Source organism: Dreissena polymorpha, chromosome 1 (assembly GCF_020536995.1).
Source record: "Dreissena polymorpha isolate Duluth1 chromosome 1, UMN_Dpol_1.0, whole genome shotgun sequence".
NCBI lineage: Eukaryota > Metazoa > Mollusca > Bivalvia > Myida > Dreissenidae > Dreissena > Dreissena polymorpha.
The window spans coordinates 173,692,196-173,709,686 of record NC_068355.1 but is presented as its reverse complement, the minus strand read 5'-3'; the positions used below and the strand labels follow the sequence as shown (position 1 = coordinate 173,709,686).

Genomic DNA, 17,491 nt, shown 5'->3' with positions numbered 1-17,491 from the left:
TTTTCACTGGATTTGCCATTGTAGATTTGTCCGTCTTGATCCCTACACAGTGCTAAATGTACAATATTATTACCTGCATGCATTGTTTATGAAAAGAATGTTTTCAGAATTCTGGAATTGCTATATCTGTCACTAAAAATTGTAAAATTTGAAAAATATTATCTTAGATTTTGTACAACTTACTTCATATTGTGACATGCAGTGTACATGGTATTTGTCACTTTTGTCTCAAGCTTTAGCTACTGTATAATACAGTCACCATAATTACATACTGTGATTTTGCTACACATTTTTTAGCTCGGCTGTTTTCGGAGAAAACCCGAGCTATTGTCATAGCCAGCTCGCCGACCACCGTAGGCGTCGTGCTAAAACCTTAACATTGGCCATAACTTTTTTAATATTGAAGATAGCAACTTGATATTTTGCATGCATGTGTATCTCATGAAGCTGCACATTTTTGAGTGGTAAAATTTCAAGGTAAACATCATCCTTCAAGGTCTAGGGTCGAAAAAACAAAGTCAAGGGAAGTAATAAGCTTTAAATGTACAAAGTTATCTGACCTGCCCATGTATATATTTTTGTTAAATAAATCAAAGCGGCGCAGTAGGCGGCATTGTGTTTCTGACAAACACATTGTGGTAAAAGGTCAAGGTCATCCTTTACGGTCCACGGTAAAAAATACAGATTTAAGGGAAGTAATAAGCTTTTAAGGGAGATAACTATTCAATATTGAACATAGCCACTTTATATATTTGGCATGCATGTGTATCTCATGGAGCTGCACATTTTGAGTGGTGAATCTACAATCACAGTAGTGGCTTTTAATTATTTGCTACTAAAAATAGAGATTTGTAACAGACAATTATTTTCAAGGGAAGTAATTTATATAATTATAAATCTCATATTATATATTTCCTTACCAAGAATTGAAGTTCTTTTCACAGTTACTGTACAGATTTATTATTTAGATTATTTATAACCCAAATGATTGATTTGTCAAAGGTTTTTTAGCTCATCTATTTTATTTTTTTTAATTATGAGCTATTGTCATCACCTTGGCGTCGGCGTCCGGTTAAGTTTTGCGTTTAGGTCCACTTTTCTCATGAAGTATCAATGCTATTGCATTCAAACTTGGTACATCCTTCTTACCATCCTGTGGGGACTGGGCAGGCAAAGTTGGACAACTCTGACGTGCATTTTGACATAATTATGTGCCCTTTTTATACTTAGAAAATTGAAAATTTTGGTTAAGTTTTGTGTTTAGGTCCACTTTATTCCTTAGGTATCAAAGCTATTGCTTTCATACTTGCAACACTTACTAACTATCATAAGGGGACTGTGCAGGCAAAGTTATGTAACTCTGACTGGCATTTTGACAGAATTATGTGCCCTTTTTATACTTAGAAAATTGAAAATTTGGTTAAGTTTTGTGTTTTGGTCCACTTTATTCCTAAAGTATCGAAGCTATTGCTTTCATAATTGCAACACTTACTAACTATCATAAGGGGACAGTGCAGACAAAGTTATGTTACTCTGACTGGCATTTTGACAGAATTATGGGCCCTTTATACTTAGAAAATTGAAAATTTTGTTAAATTTTGTGTTTTGGTCCACTTTACCCCTAAAGTATCATAGATATTGCTTTCATACTTGGAATTCTCGCAAACTATCATAAGGGGACAGTAAAGGACAAGTTGCATAACTCTGGTTGTCATTTTTACAGAATTTATGGCCCTTTTTTGACTTCGTACCTTTAAATATATGGTTAAATTTTGTGTTAAGATCCACTTTACTTCTAAAGTATCAAGGCTATTGCTTTCAAACTTCAAATACTTTCATGCTATCATGAGGGTACTGTACCTGGCAAGTGTAATTTTACCTTGACCTTTGAATGACCTTGACTCTCAAGGTCAAATTATTAAATTTTGCTCAAATTTCCATAGCTTCTTTATTTATGATTGGATTTGATTGATACTTTGACAAAACAACTTTTACCTGACATACCACAATAGACTCCACCCAAACCATCCCCCATGCCCCCCCCCCCCCCGAATCGAATTCCCCCCCCCCCCCCAAAAAAAAAAAATTGTCTTCTTATAAAGATCATCTAATAAATGACCACCACACCCTCACACTGTACCCCCCCAACCCCCCCCCCCCAATTTTTTTTTTAAACATGGTTAAAAAACACAAATATTTTTTTAGCTCACCTGAGCACAACGTGCTCATGGTGAACTTTTGTGATCGCCTTTTGTCCGTCGTCCGCTGTGCGTTGTGCGGCGTCAATATTTGCCTTGTTAACTCTCTAGAGGCCACATTTATTGTCCAATCTTCATGAAATTTGGTCAGAAGATTGGTTTTAATGATATCTTGGATGAGTTATAAAATGGTTACGTTTGCTTGAAAAACATGGCTGCCAAGGGGCGGGGCATTTTTACTTATATGGCTATATATGGCTATAGTAAAATCTTGTTAACACTCAAGAGGCCACATTATTGTCTGATCTTCGAAAAACTTGGTCGGAAGATTCATCCTTATAATATCTTGGATGACTTCGAAAATGATGCTGGTTGGTTGGAAAACATGGCCGCCAGGGAAAGGGGCATTTTTCTTTATATGGCTATAGTAAAACCTTGTTAACACTCTACTGGCCACATTTATTTTCCAATCTTCATGAAACTTGCTCAGAAGATTTGTCCTGCTGATATCTTGGATGATTTCAAAAATGGTAACCTTTGCTTGAAAAACATGGCTGCCAAGGGGCGGGGCATTTTTCCTTATATGGCTTTATATGGCTATAGTAAAATCTTGTTAACACTCTAAAGGCCACATTTATTGTCCAATCCTTATGAAACTTGGTCTGAAGATTCATCCCAATAATATCTTGGACGAGTTCGAAAATGATGCCGGTTTGTTTAAAAACATGGCCGCCAGGGGCAGAGCATTTTTCCTTATATGGCTATATATAGTAAAACCTTGTTAACACTCTAGAAGCCACATTTATTGTCCAATCTTGATGAAATATGGTCAGAAGATTTGTCTTAATGATATCTTGGATGAGTTTGAAAATGGTTACGTTTGCTTGAAAAACATGGCCGCCAAGGGGTGGGGCATTTTTCGTTATATGGCTATATAAGGCTATAGTAAAATCTTGTTAACACTCTAGAGGCCACATTTAAAATCTTCATGAAACTCGGTCAGAAGATTCATCCCAATAATATCTTGGACGAGTTCAAAAATGATACCGGTTGGTTGAAAAACATGGCCACCACGGGGGCGGGGCTATTTTCCTTATATGGCTATAGTAAAACCTTGTTAACACTCTAGAGGTCACATTTATTTTCCGATCATCATGAAACTTTGTCAAAAGATTTGTCCCAATGATATCTTGAATGAGTTGAAAAATGGTTTTGGTTGCTTTAAAAACATGGCCACCAGGGGCAGAGCATTTTTTCCTAATATGGCTATAATGGCTATAGTAAAACCTTGTTAACACTCTAGATGCCACATTTATTGTCCAATCTTCATGAAATTTGGTCAGAAGATTGGTTTCAATGATATCTTGGATGAGTTAGAAAATAATTATGTTTGCTTGAAAAAATGGCTTCCAAGGGGCAGGGCATTTTTCCTAATATGGCTATAGTAAAATCTTGTTTTGTATGTCTACAATTGTTAAAGTGAAACATTGTGAATTCTTTTTTTAGTTCAATCTGAATGACACTTGCTGAGTGCAGATGCTGTTATCAAATATTGATATAGTTTACCCAATTAGTTTTAATAATATCATCTTCAAACATGGTGACAATCTTTATGAGCATAATATTTTTTGCTCATGGTGAACTTTTATGATCACCTTTTGTCAATTTTTCTGTCTTCCGTTGTGCGTCATGAATAATTGCTTTGTTAACACTGTAGCGGCCACATATATTGTTGGATGTTCATGAAACTTTGTCAGAAGATTTGTCCCAATGATATCTTGGAAGAGTTCAAAAATTGTTCAGGTCTGTTGAAAAACATGGCCGCCAGGGGGCCATTTGTTGTTCATTCTTCATGAAACTTAGTTAGAACATTTGTTTCATTGATATCTTGGGCTGCAAAAACCAGGTCATTTCTTTTTATCTCAGGTGAGCGACTTTGGGCCTTTCAGACCCTCTTGTTTTATTATTTTATTTTTGAAATACCGTCCAACCATCCCACCCCACCCCCCCCCAAAAAAAAATAATTTGTTTTTTCCTTTTTTTGGCATTTTTGGAAGATAATGTAATAAATGACCACACCCCCACACTATACACCCCTCTCCACTCCACCCCTTCCTCCTTTGTGATTTAAATTGAGATAGGTCCCTTCACCTTTAAAAAGAAAAATAGATGAGCGGTCTGCACCCGCAAGGCGGTACTCTTGTTTTAAATGATATTGTTCATTACATACCTGTGGACTTATGCCCATAGATACATGATCAAATCTGGCTATGCACTCTTTTAAATCACAGGCCTTTGTTTTTAGTGATGTCTGACATGGTCATAATTGACTGTGAGACCCTACCCCCCCCCCCCCCCCCCCCCTTTAAAGGGAGATGATTTCTATACCTGCCAAATGATAAAAATTAATGTTATTTCAATGCGGCGCAGTAGGGGGCATTGTGTTTCTGACAAACACATCTCTTGTTGGGTCACTAGGTCAAAGGTCAAGGTCACTATGACCTCTTAAAAAAAAAAATCTGACAAAGCTTTCGCAGCCGAGCGTGGAACCCATTTTGTGGTGCTCTTGTTTAATTGTTTACTGCCCAAGGCTTTGATTTTTCTCTGCTGAAAAGACTCTGTTAACAACAAAGGCACATATTTTGGAAAATGGCTTCCACATGTTGTTTGAGAGGATACGATTTGACTGGTGGGATTAAGGTTTAGGTTTGGCGGCTGCTTTTTAAATGTTTGTAAATCATTTAAGTGGTGGAGGATGGATTTTAATTTGAAGGAATGCACAGTAAAATTGTATGTTAGTTTTTATTAGTTTTTTTATTCAAATTATATCAGTTGTACTGACTTGAATACAATCAACTTATAAGCTTCAACTTATATTAACTGCCATGTTCACATATTATTGCGTATGTGATTTGTTATTTTTCATGCTCAATAAAGTAAGAAATAAACTCCATAAATTTTACAAAACTTTTACATAAATAAAGAACATGAAAGAAGTTTTAAATTTCTGCTCAAATTTGTCTCTGATGCGGTAATTTTAGTTTAAGATTGTAACCTCACCCCCTGTGGGGAACAAAAGCAAGCAGGAGTTTATGAGCCCCAAACCAGAGGGTGCCCAACAAGAGAGAGGAGCAACCAAAGTACAAGACTGACAGGGTAAAAACCCACTCAACCCACTCTGGGAATGGAAAGTAGCTAGATTTGGGAAAGGTCCACATACATGCACACTCAACACATGCCTAAACCATTTCAGTGCAGGAACCGAATTTTAAAGGCCTTTGCAAACAGTTTGGATCCAGATGAGACGCCACAGAACGTGGCGTCTCATCAGGATCCAAACTGTTTGCTATTCTGATAGTATTATTGAAAAAAAATAGAAGAAAATGCTAATTTTAGAAATTCTGCAGACGACATTTTAGCAGACAACAAATTTCCCAGCATGCAAAGGGTAAATATATGCCCCACTATGAACTGTATTGTAGGAGCCTAAGCTCTGAAAAAAACAGCGCTTCATTCATGCATGTAAAGTATCATCCAAGATTAGTCCGCACAGGCGATCTTGGACGAAACTCTAGTCCGCACAGGCGATCTTGGACGAAACTCTTGATTAGTCCGCACAGGCGATCTTGGACGAAACTCTTGCTTGGACTGGATTGACAGTATCATCTAAGATTAGTCCGCACAGGCGATCTTGGACGAAACTCTTGCTTGGACTGGATTGACAGTATCATCTAAGATTAGTCCGCACAGGCGATCTTGGACAAAACTCTTGCTTGGACTGGATTGACTTGATAGGAGAGACTTCTTTTAGACAGAAAATATCGTGTCTAAGTATCCTGGGTGATGAGCAAAGGCTAGTCTGGGACAATCTGTAAGTTGCAGCTGTATAGACTGTGAACATGTATTGTGAATTATATACAAACGCTAGTATGTATTTCTTTCAAAGGTTGCCAAAAAATAATGAAAAAAATCCAGAAACATAAAAAATGAGTTGGATAACTTTGGGTTAGGACAGATTTTTGCCAAGTTTCCAATTAAGTTTAAAACCCCTGTTTTTAAAGTATTGGTGTGAGGGGTGGGCATGTGGGCAAGTGTTTCAAACAGAATGTTTGAGGTCAATAATTTAGTCTGCATTGAATTTTTATAAAACTAGTTTGCATTTTGCAAGATTGTATGGAACAATAGCTTGGGATTGTGTTTTTGGTATGCAAGATTGTATGGAACAATAGCTTGGGATTGTGTTTTTGGTATGTCGACAGATCAAGGTCACGGTCACTGTTACTAAAATATCAAATATTAGACAGTTTCCCCTCAATTACTCGGGATGAAGATATTACACTGCAATATTTGTGTGTAGGTAGCTAACATTAACCCCTAGCTTTGGATTTTTGTGGGGGCCAGTTGGGTTAACGTAAAGGTCACTGTTATCGAAAATAGAAAAGCATATAATTGGTGGTGTCTGGTCAAAAATGGTAACCTTTGCTTGAAAAACATGGCTGCCAAGGGGCGGGGCATTTTTCATTATATGGCTTTATATGGCTATAGTAAAATCTTGTTGAAAAAACTTGCTTTTGCAGTGATTGGATAAAGTCAAGGTCACGATCATGACACTTTCTAGTAGAACAATGCATAAGCTCAATTACTTCAGTTTGAGTTGATGTATTTCCTTGCAATTGTGTGTACGTGTGTTAGTATGTGTGTGTGAAGCTTAAATGCATACACTGCAACGCCGATATTTCGCGGACCGGTATATCGCGCTGTCCAATATATCGCGCTTTGGCTATGGCTCCCAAAAATCCGACGTGCATGATTACTAAATGACATGTTTTAATCTGAGAATTCGCTAACGTTAGCAAGAATACGGTTCTAGCTAGTTTTAACACCCTATATTTTCGGCTTACTATGGCACGCAGTGAAGCGTGAAAAACAGTCGATTAGTGACAGTGTTGTTTACACAAGGCTGGGGTTGTTTTTAACACTTACGAAATAACCAATTAGTGTCATTGCAAAGGTAATAATGGCAGTTTACTGGTATATAAATCGTTAGATTTCGGTACTGGTCATGAGTTTCTTTGTCCTGATAAAAAGCGCGCAAAAATTGGCGTGGGTGTATTTATTTGTAAATAAAAATTTTGTAGCGGGTACAACATTGTGATAGTTTAATTTCCATTAAAAGTTTCGTTTTAAATTTCAACTAAAGTACCGCGGTATCTCGAAAATTATGTGGCATTGACATTTTCTCTTAAATAAAATATAATTTCAAACATGCTGTATCGTTACCATTACGCTGTTTTAGTTCCTTCATTAGGACTATTTATAATGGTAAATTCGAATACCGGGTATATGCACAATTATATTTTATATGTTTTTTACGGAAATTAAGCTGATAGCGAGCGATCGTACATGAAAATAAAAAAATATAATTTACATTTTGTTTTTTTGCAGCGCTGTATATACAATGAAAACATTGGGGAAATTTGACAAATTAACCGCAATACAATTAAGTTAGACATTTCTTCGAGTTATATCGCGCGCTGGATATATCGCAGCTCACGATCTTTGGACACCACCAACCGCGATATATCGGTGTTGCAGTGTACCTAGCTGGCATTTTCACAATTATTTAAATAAAATTAATACATGAAGCTTAGAAAACCAGGTGTTTTGGCATTAACATGTTTGTTGTTAAGATAAAGGTTATGGTGGTGGTTGTATTTTTTCCAACGTATTTTATGGTGTCACCCTGGAGATAATGTTTGTGGTTGATCAGGTATCAGTAAACATATATGTGGTTTGTTATCTCCTGTACACATTTATAAATATTTGTATGCCTTTTTTTAATTGCTCAAGCGGGATCGCTTTCAGGCATTCCATTGTATGGTGAGACTTTGTGTTGAACGTTTGTAAAACAAAAATATATATTCTACAACCTGAACAATATATAAGTGCTGGAATGGATGTGTATACATGTGGTAGAAAGGAGCATTTATATATGTTGCTTTGTTCAATACTATCTTTATATTTGTAAATAGTTAGGTGTAATGGGTGAAGCCTTCTATACCTGCATATGGTTAAAGTTTATCAACAATATGACTTTCTTGTACATAGTTTCTTATATCTATTTTGAACCAATATTTGGTTGTCATATTGGTTACATCACTTTCGTTTCAAGTTGAAAGTCAGTCTGTTGTTGTTGAACTTAACTTAAAGAAAAAGTTGATAGTGAAATTACTGTATAATTTGCTATAGAATCTTCAACAAATACCCACATTTACCAGGTATTCGTGACTCAGCCTGTACAATTTCTGTAAAATTAATATTCATATTGTATTAAATGCAATAAACTAAAAGAGCTACCCAGTAATAGCAGGCATATGAAGTAAATCAATCTTTTCCTAATTTGTTGTTGTTGTTTACAACTTTTATTGCTTTTAGAAAAACATGCAAATAAAGTGTTTTGACAGTCTCACCAAATCTGTGGATTCAAAGGGCATTTTAGTTATATAAACATACAGAAGAAACTATTGTTATTTATAAAGTGAAAATAAATTGTGGTATTACAAATATTATAATTATTTATTCATAAAGTTTTCCACTTCTATAGTATTTGAATGTGTTTACCGACAATTATATATTCCTTAAATAGCATAATATATTATGTTATGTTATGATAAGCTCACTTTCACTGTTAGTCATTTAAGTATTATTTGTTTAGTTTGGGCTAACAAAACAGTGCTAAGACTTGCAAGAATGGTTTAAACACTTTCAAGTATATGTTGTCATGGTTCACATGATTATGCTCTTGGAGACTACATTGTGTATTTTATATTATAAGTTTGTCTTTCAAACTGAACAATCTTTGCTTGATAGTTTTGGTGTTTGATAGAGCTGCTAGATTGGACACAAAAACTTGACAACTGTGAACTTTATAATAACATACGTTTAGCTTTAATTGATTCCAGTATTTACATATTGCTAATATGAATCAATGTGTTTTTAGTAGTTTAATAATACAAATAATAGTGCTTCAGTGCAAAACTGTTATATTGACTCTCCATCGATGTGTCAATGTCTATTTTTTCTATATGTTGGGAACTACTTGTGTCAGATATTTGAATAGCACAGTTTTGGCTTCATATAAAATGTATTAATTGACCATTAAATATACATAAAGTATGCTTTATTTTTTCAACAACATTTAAAGACTGTGCCTGTTTTTACAACTATTCATTTCTATGTAGCTCTATAAATGTGCCTGTTTTTACAACTATTCATTTCTATGTAGCTCTATAGTGTTCTTTATAAGACTAACATACTTGTTTATTTTATGTTTAAAGTTTGAAATTTACTTTGTTTAATACTATTTATAATTATGTTTTTTTTTAAGTTTGTATTTATTTTCTTTCTACAGTTTTACATTCGCATCTAAACGCCTCATTTCCTTTAAGCTCACCTAGCTGTGCAATGTACAGGGTGAGGCTGTTGGACCGCCTATTGTCTGTCATGCAATGTGCATTGTCAGTTGTCCCTTGTCTGTCATGCAATGTGCATTGTCAGTTGTCCCTTGTCTGTCATGCAATGTGCATTGTCAGTTGTCCCTTGTCTGTCATGCAATGTGCATTGTCAGTTGTCCCTTGTCTGTCATGCAATGTGCATGGTCAGTTGTCCCTCAATTTTTTATTCAATTGACATCTCCTCATAGTCATGCCACTGGGGTTAACAATAAGCAAGTTCACGGTTACTGTATTTATGACAACAATGACAAACAAATAAGCGACAAAAAATGTGTGAAACATATTTTTAAAGGCTGGACATAAAAATGGAATGCCTGTGGATCTGTTTTTGCTTTATTACTAAGTAAATAACTTTGAAAATATTCTCTGAAACCACAAGGGTCATGGATTTAATACTTGGTTCCTGACATTGGATAGTTGTCCTAATGGAATGTTTGTTCTAATTATAATGCCTCTCGGCTCATCTCATGAGACGCTTTAAGGGTCAAATGGTTTTTATGGGCTGTGCTCTGTGAAAAGGGGGTTAAATGCATGTACATAAAGTGTTGTATCATATAAGTCTGTGCAGTCCACTCAGGCTAATCAGGGATGACACTTTCAGCTTATATGGTATACTAGTATGGACTGCACAGGCTAATCAGGGATGACACTTTCGGCTTATATGGTATATGGACTGCACAGGCTAATCTGGGACCACACTTTACGCTAATGCATTAAACTTCCTGTATAACAGAGCACAGCTAAAATAGATAATTTAATAACTTAAAAAGTCTCCTTTTCATGAACATCAAGCCTAGGAGGTGTTGAAATAAGCCTATTGGGTAAAACTCTGCCCTGTCTGGGTGTATGGGAATGAAGTGTTTTATATTTGCTTTTTTATATGTATTGCAAAAAAACAACTTTTCTGAAAACATAGCTTGAATATTTTGTATGTGACATCAAATTGTAATCCTTTACAAGGATTGTTCTGCTAGTGTCCAAGTGTTTACAGGTTAAAGTTCTGTTTTCACCATCTTGGCCCTCTTGTTATCTTTTTTAAACACTTTTATTTTAAGTTTTGATTGGTCAGCCACTATTTCAGGCCAATCTACGAGCCTGTAACGAGGAGTTACGTTTGCATGTCACAGATTTGCAGCGAGAATTGGAGCTCCAGCGTAACACGAATAGTATTGCAGATAGAGAGAAGGTACTAACGCACAATATGCAATGGAATGTCAGCATGTGGCATTAGAAACGATGCATTTTCAACCAGTTTTTTCCTAATTATCACACTGACATCCTTTTTTTAAACTGAAACTTTGAACCAGTTGATTTTTCATGTAGTTATCTGAACATTTAAATAATGAAAAGGACTTTTATTTGACTTAACTGAAGATGAAAAGTATGTTTGTCAGCGCAGTTATAACTTACCTATACTAAAGTTAGGAAAACATAATAATGATAAGAATGACATTGGGTTTACAAACAGCCTTTTCTGTTTTTACAATGCAGTCCCAAACTTGCATTTATCATGGATAAATAATTTATCACAGGGTTTCAGTGAACTTATTTTACCAATGATACCAATAAAAGGACAATTGTTTTGCATTTTATGAGCTATATTTCACATTACACAAACAATAATTCACATTTAAAGACGTATGTATCATGTTCAAGGATCCATGTTTTACATCATAGGACATATGTTTCACATAAAAGACATATGTTTCATCATAGGACCTATGTTTCACATAAAAGACATATGTTTCATCATAGGACCTATGTTTCACATAAAAGACATATGTTTCATCATAGGACCTATGTTTCACATAAAAGACATATGTTTCATCATAGGACCTATGTTTCACATAAAAGACATATGTTTCATCATAGGACCTATGTTTCACATAAAAGACATATGTTTCATCATAGGACCTATATGTTTCACATAAAAGACATATGTTTCATCATAGGACCTATGTTTCACATAAAATTTGTATGTTTAAATGTTAAAAGACCTATGTTGTTTAAAACTTATAGACCTATCTTTCATGTTTTAGGACCAATATTTAACATGCAAGACCTTTGATTCATGTTAAAGGGACTTGTTCTTAGATTTTGCTATGTTTTGAAGTTTGTCCAAAAATAACTTTAATTGATCAATGTAAACATCAGAAGCTAAATAGTTCCAGTATTAAACAAGAATTAAATGTTAAGAAAGTAATCCTCACCTTGGCTTGACACACTGACCCTTGGAAGAAAAGTCTAGTGCTTACACCAGTTGGCCATCGGTGCTGGCTCAGTAGATGATATTTTTTTATACTTGATCTAAGCAATTCTCTTAATGTCCTCTTAATAAAACAATAACAGCACAACTCTCTTAATTATTTAATTGCTTCACATTTTAAACTCTTTATAAATTTAATGACTTTAAATTGTCAAAAGATACATTTATTTCATGCTTTCAGGTGGTTTATAGAGAAATATCAGTGAATTAAAACTGATAATTTCACGTTTTCAAACAGTGAAAATAAACAGTGAAAATTATTGATAATTTTAACTGCTTACTGTGAAATGACATCATCTTTTTGACTAAATGACGTCATTATCCCAGCGAAATTCTTTAGTTAAACTCTTAAACAATGTATATCAACTGTGAAAAAAAGCATACAATAAAATAAAATTTGTTGGATTCGGTGGAATATTGATTTTAATTCACTCGTGATCATAGAAAATATATATTTTTACTCGTCGCTGCGCCACTCGTGAAAATATTATTTTCTATGATCACTCGTGAATTAAAATCGATAATCCACCAAATTCAACAAATATCCTCTATATAATGGGAAGAGCATGATAAACCTTCAGATATACTGTTTCCTTGCAAATATCATAACTACATCGAAAATTGGCAAATCTGAAACAATTATTTTAAATTTTGTCAATTTACCAAAATGTGAAGACAGGTCCCTTTAGAGGACCTATGTTTTACATAAAAGGACATGTTTCATATTATAGAATCTGTTTCCTGTAAAAGAACAAATAAAAAATGGAACATTCAAGAACCTATAATGTTTAACATCATAGAACCAATGTCTCTACATAATAGGAACTATGTTTAACGTTAAAGACCCTGTGATTCGCATGTTTTAAAACCTATAATGTTTCAAATTACATTCCTCTAATTTTCATTTGTATACATCCCATGTACAACATCATTGGTCCCATTTTTCAGGTTATATGACCTAATTGTTTCACATTTAAGAATTATTTTACACATGACAGGCCCTATTTTTCATGTTATTGGACCATGTTTTTTGAGGACATATGTGTCACATTATAGGGCCTATGTTTCAAATTATAGGTCCAATGCCAAATGGAGGATGACATACAAACCCTGGTACTGTGTTTGTTACACGTCCTTTCACAATGACTGTGGCTGTCACCTTTGTTTACTTTGTGTAATACTGTTCACTGTGTCCTGTCGATCCAGTATTGTTTATCACATGATGTTCAATACCAATCAGACTCGTTAAATAAACACAATTTTTGTACTCCATGCAAAGTTCCCTTTTGATGGTCTCAACAGTAAGTCTCTTTAAGCTATCAATGTGAAACTTCATTGGTAGACAGATTCCATTGTGTAGAAGTGAAATGCACAAGAACTGTTACTCTGCCTCTCATATTCGTGGAGTTATTGCCTTTTATTAGAAGATTAATCTTATTGAGAAGAAGAGCAGTGCAATGTGAAGAACATGGTGTACTTTTAATAGCTAAATATTGTTTTAAATAAATTGTTTAATGCTTTGGACATTAAGAAAGGAAAAGCAAGCAATTCTGATGGCCTATGCTTTTTATATGTTAAGATCAGAATATAATTTGTATGGACGTGTATAATGTTTGTTTAAAGAAAAAAAACAAATTTAGTAATTGTAAAGAATTTCTTGAAAGTAAAACGGCACTGTTAGTTTATGTTTTCTGTTTTAATGATTTCAGTCATGTAACTTTAAAAGAATTTGGAACCAGCTATGGACCAAAAATGTAAAACAGAGTGTTTCTTTATTATGCATGCCTTTTGGTTGAACATTTGATGGTGTTATTTAAACAAATATATAAACGTGGTTATAAACCAACAATGTACTATGTTGCTTAGGATGGATTATATTTTTGTTTTATGTGTTTTAAATTGAGTTGAAGTCAACTAAGGAATGAAATTAAGACATTAAAGTTTTGATATAAAATTTGGTTGAATTTTCTGCAGAACTAACTTTTAATTTATAAAATTGTCTGATTTATGTAGGGGAAAAAAACCTGTGCCCTGGTTTGAACTGGTTTGAAACCTGCAGTTCTCTATTTAAGTGAACCCCCAAAGCCTCTCTGGTTTGAAACCTGCAGTTCTCTATTTAAGTGAACCCCCAAAGCCTCTCTGGTTTGAAACCTGCAGTTCTCTATTTAAGTGAACCCCCAAAGCCTCTGTCAAAAGTTGCACGTTTTGTATTTCAAGTATAACATGTTAGACCTAGTAATTTCAAGCATGATATTGCCAGATCTTCTTATTTCAAGCAGGACAGTGACAATCATCTACTTATTTCAAGCAGGACAGTGGTAGACCTAGTAATTTAAAGCATAACAGTGACAGATCTAGTTATTTTAAGCAGGACAGTGACAGATCTACTTATTGCAAGCAGGACAATGACAGATCTACGTATTTCAAGCAGGACAGTGACAGGTCTAGTTATTTCAAGCAGGACTGTGACATATCTACTTATTTCAAGCAGGACAGTGACAGATCTACTTATTTCAAGCAGGACAGTGACAGATCTACTTATTTCAAGCAGGACTGTGACATATCTACTTATTTCAAGCAGGACAGTAACAGGTCTAGTTATTTTAAGCAGGACAGTGACAGATCTACTTATTTCAAGCAGGACTATGATAGATCTAGTTATATCAATCAGGACAGTGAAATATCTACTTATTTCAAGCAGGACATTGTTAGATCTAATTATTTCAAGCAGGACAGTGACATATCTAGTTATTTTAAGCAGGACAGTGACAGATCTGCTTATTTCAAGCAGGACAGTGACAGATCTACTTATTTCAAGCAGGACTGTGACAGATCTACCGGTAGTTATTTTAAGCAGGACAGTGAAATATCTACTTATTTCAAGCAGGACATTGTTAGATCTAATTATTTTAAGCAGGGCATTTACAGATCTAGTTATTTTAAGCAGGACAGTGACATATCTACTTATTTCAAGCAGGACAGTGTTAGACCTAGTTATTTTAAGCAGGACAGTGACAGATCTAGTTATTTCAAGCAGGACATTGACAGATCTAGTTATTTTAAGCAGAACAGTGACAGATCTAGTTATTTCAAGCAGGACAGTAACAGATCTACTTATTTCAAGCAGGACTGTGGCAGATCTACTTATTTCAAGCAGGACTGTAATAGATCTACTTATTTCAAGCAGGACAGTTTTAGACCTAGTTATTTTAAGCAGGACAGTGACAGATCTACTTATTTCAAGCAGGACTGTAATAGATCTACTTATTTCAAGCAGGACAGTAACAGATCGACTTATTGCAAGCAGAACAGTGACAGATATAGTTATTACAAGTATGACACTGACAGATCTAGTTATTTAAAGCAGGACAGTGACAGATCTTATTTCAAGCAGGACAATGACAGATCTACTTATTTCAAGCAGGACAGTGACAGATCTACGTATTTCAAGCAGGACATTGACAGATCTTGTAATTTTAAGCAGGACAGTGACATATCTAGTTATTTTAAGCAGGACAGTGACAGATCTACTTATTTCAAGCAGGACAGTAACAGATCGACTTATTGCAAGCAGGACAGTGACATATATAGTTATTACTAGTAGGACACTGACATATCTAGTTATTTTAATCAGGACAGTGACAGATCTACTTATTTCAAGCAGAACAGTAACAGATCGACTTATTTCAAGCAGGACAGTGACAGATATAGTTATTACAAGTAGGACACTGACATATCTAGTTATTTTAAGCAGGACAGTGACAGATCTACTTATTTCAAGCAGGACAATGACAGATCTACTTATTTCAGGCAGTACAATGTCCGATCTACTTATTTCAGGCAGGACAATGACAGATCTACTTATTCCATGCATGACAATGACAGATCTACTTATTTCAGGCAGGCCAATGACAGATCTACTTATTTCATGCTGTGTTTTCCTCAACTAACTTAGTTTTAGAAAACATTGTTTTTTAATTGTGCTTACATTCTCTTTTAGGTTTCTAATTTTTTGATTTATAACCATTCAATTGTCTTTTGGTGTTCAAAACAAGTTTAATTTTTTTTCTAAACTTTAAATGTGTTTGTACATGACAGATTTGTTTACATTTTCATATTATTTTATTTTCAAAATAAAAAAATATATTTTGACATTTTTACCTTTTTCAGTATAAATGATATGATGAATTTATGTTTGGCAAAACAATTTCAGTCTATTTAAAGTAATATAAAATCTAGTCAAGTACTAGTGCACCACTTTCTATCAATACTACCAGTAGAGCTCACTTATACATTTTCATTCTTCTAAAAATGCTAGTTACTCACAAATATTGAAATATGTGTTACAGGATTATTTCAAAGTCTCTTTATGACATATTGATTCAGGATGAAGCTTTATCCACTCTGAAGCGTCAGTTAGAACGGGAAAAAGAAGAAGAAATGATGCGACTGAAAGAGCGTCTTGTACGGGTAAGTAGAGCTACATAACAACATAAAAAATCATCTTTGGGCTTGTATTGATAAACAAAATACAAGAGCAAGTGCTAAAAGAGCAGTACATGAAATGACTTGTCCAATGTAATAATTAGTTTGTTTTAAGTTTGTGTTTTCTCCTTTATGCATAAATTATGTTCTAGGGTAGTGTCATTAATAATTGTTTGTGTTTGTACTAAAATAATTATTATGCCCCACTTCGAAGAAGAGGGGGTATATTGCTTTGCTCATGTCGGTCTGTCGGTCGGTCTGTCGGTCGGTCGGTCCGTCCACCAGGTGGTTGTCAGACGATAACTCAAGAACGCTTAGGCCTAGGATCATGAAACTTCATAGGTACATTGATCATGACTCACAGATGACCCCTATTGATTTTGAGGTCACTAGGTCAAAGGTCAAGGTCACTGTGACCCGAAATAGTAAAATGGTTTCCGGATGATAATTCAAGAATGCTTATGCCTAGGATCATGAAACTTCATAGGTAGATTGATCATGACTAGCAGATGACCCCTATTGATTTTCAGGTCACTAGGTCAAAGGTCAAGGTCACGGTGACCCGAAATAGTAAAATGGTTTCCGGATGATTATTCAAGAACTCTTATGCCTAGGATCATGAAACTTGATAGGTAGATTGATCATGACTGGCAGATGACCCCTCTTGATTTTCAGGTCACTAGGTCAAAGGTCAAGGTCACGGTGACCTGAAATAGTAAAATGGTTTCCTGATGATAACTCAAGAACTCTTATGCCTAGGATCATGAAACTTGATAGGTACATTGATCATGACTGGCAGATGACCCCTATTGATTTTCAGGTCACTAGGTCAAAGGTCAAGGTCACAGTGACCCGAAATAGTAAAATGGTTTCCTGATGATAACTCAGGAAAGCTTATGGCTAGGATCATGAAACTTCATAGGTACATTGATCATGACTCGCAGATGACCCCTATTGATTTTCAGGTCACTAGGTCAAAGGTCAAGGTCACAGTGACAAAAAACATATTTACAAAATGGCTGTCACTA

General features: G+C 34.9%; 1 protein-coding gene across 4 annotated transcripts in view; it reads left to right on the top strand.

Annotated features, from left to right (window-relative positions):
* The window catches only part of LOC127861904 (golgin subfamily A member 6-like protein 22), a 146,943-nt gene that overhangs the window by 121,286 nt on the left and 8,166 nt on the right, over window positions 1-17,491 (top strand). For all 4 annotated transcript variants that reach the window (XM_052400644.1, XM_052400652.1, XM_052400638.1 and 1 more), the window contains 2 exons: window positions 10,794-10,898; window positions 16,365-16,448. In XM_052400644.1, coding sequence (XP_052256604.1) covers window positions 10,794-10,898; window positions 16,365-16,448 — 189 coding nt within the window. The remainder of the gene's footprint in view (window positions 1-10,793; window positions 10,899-16,364; window positions 16,449-17,491) is intronic.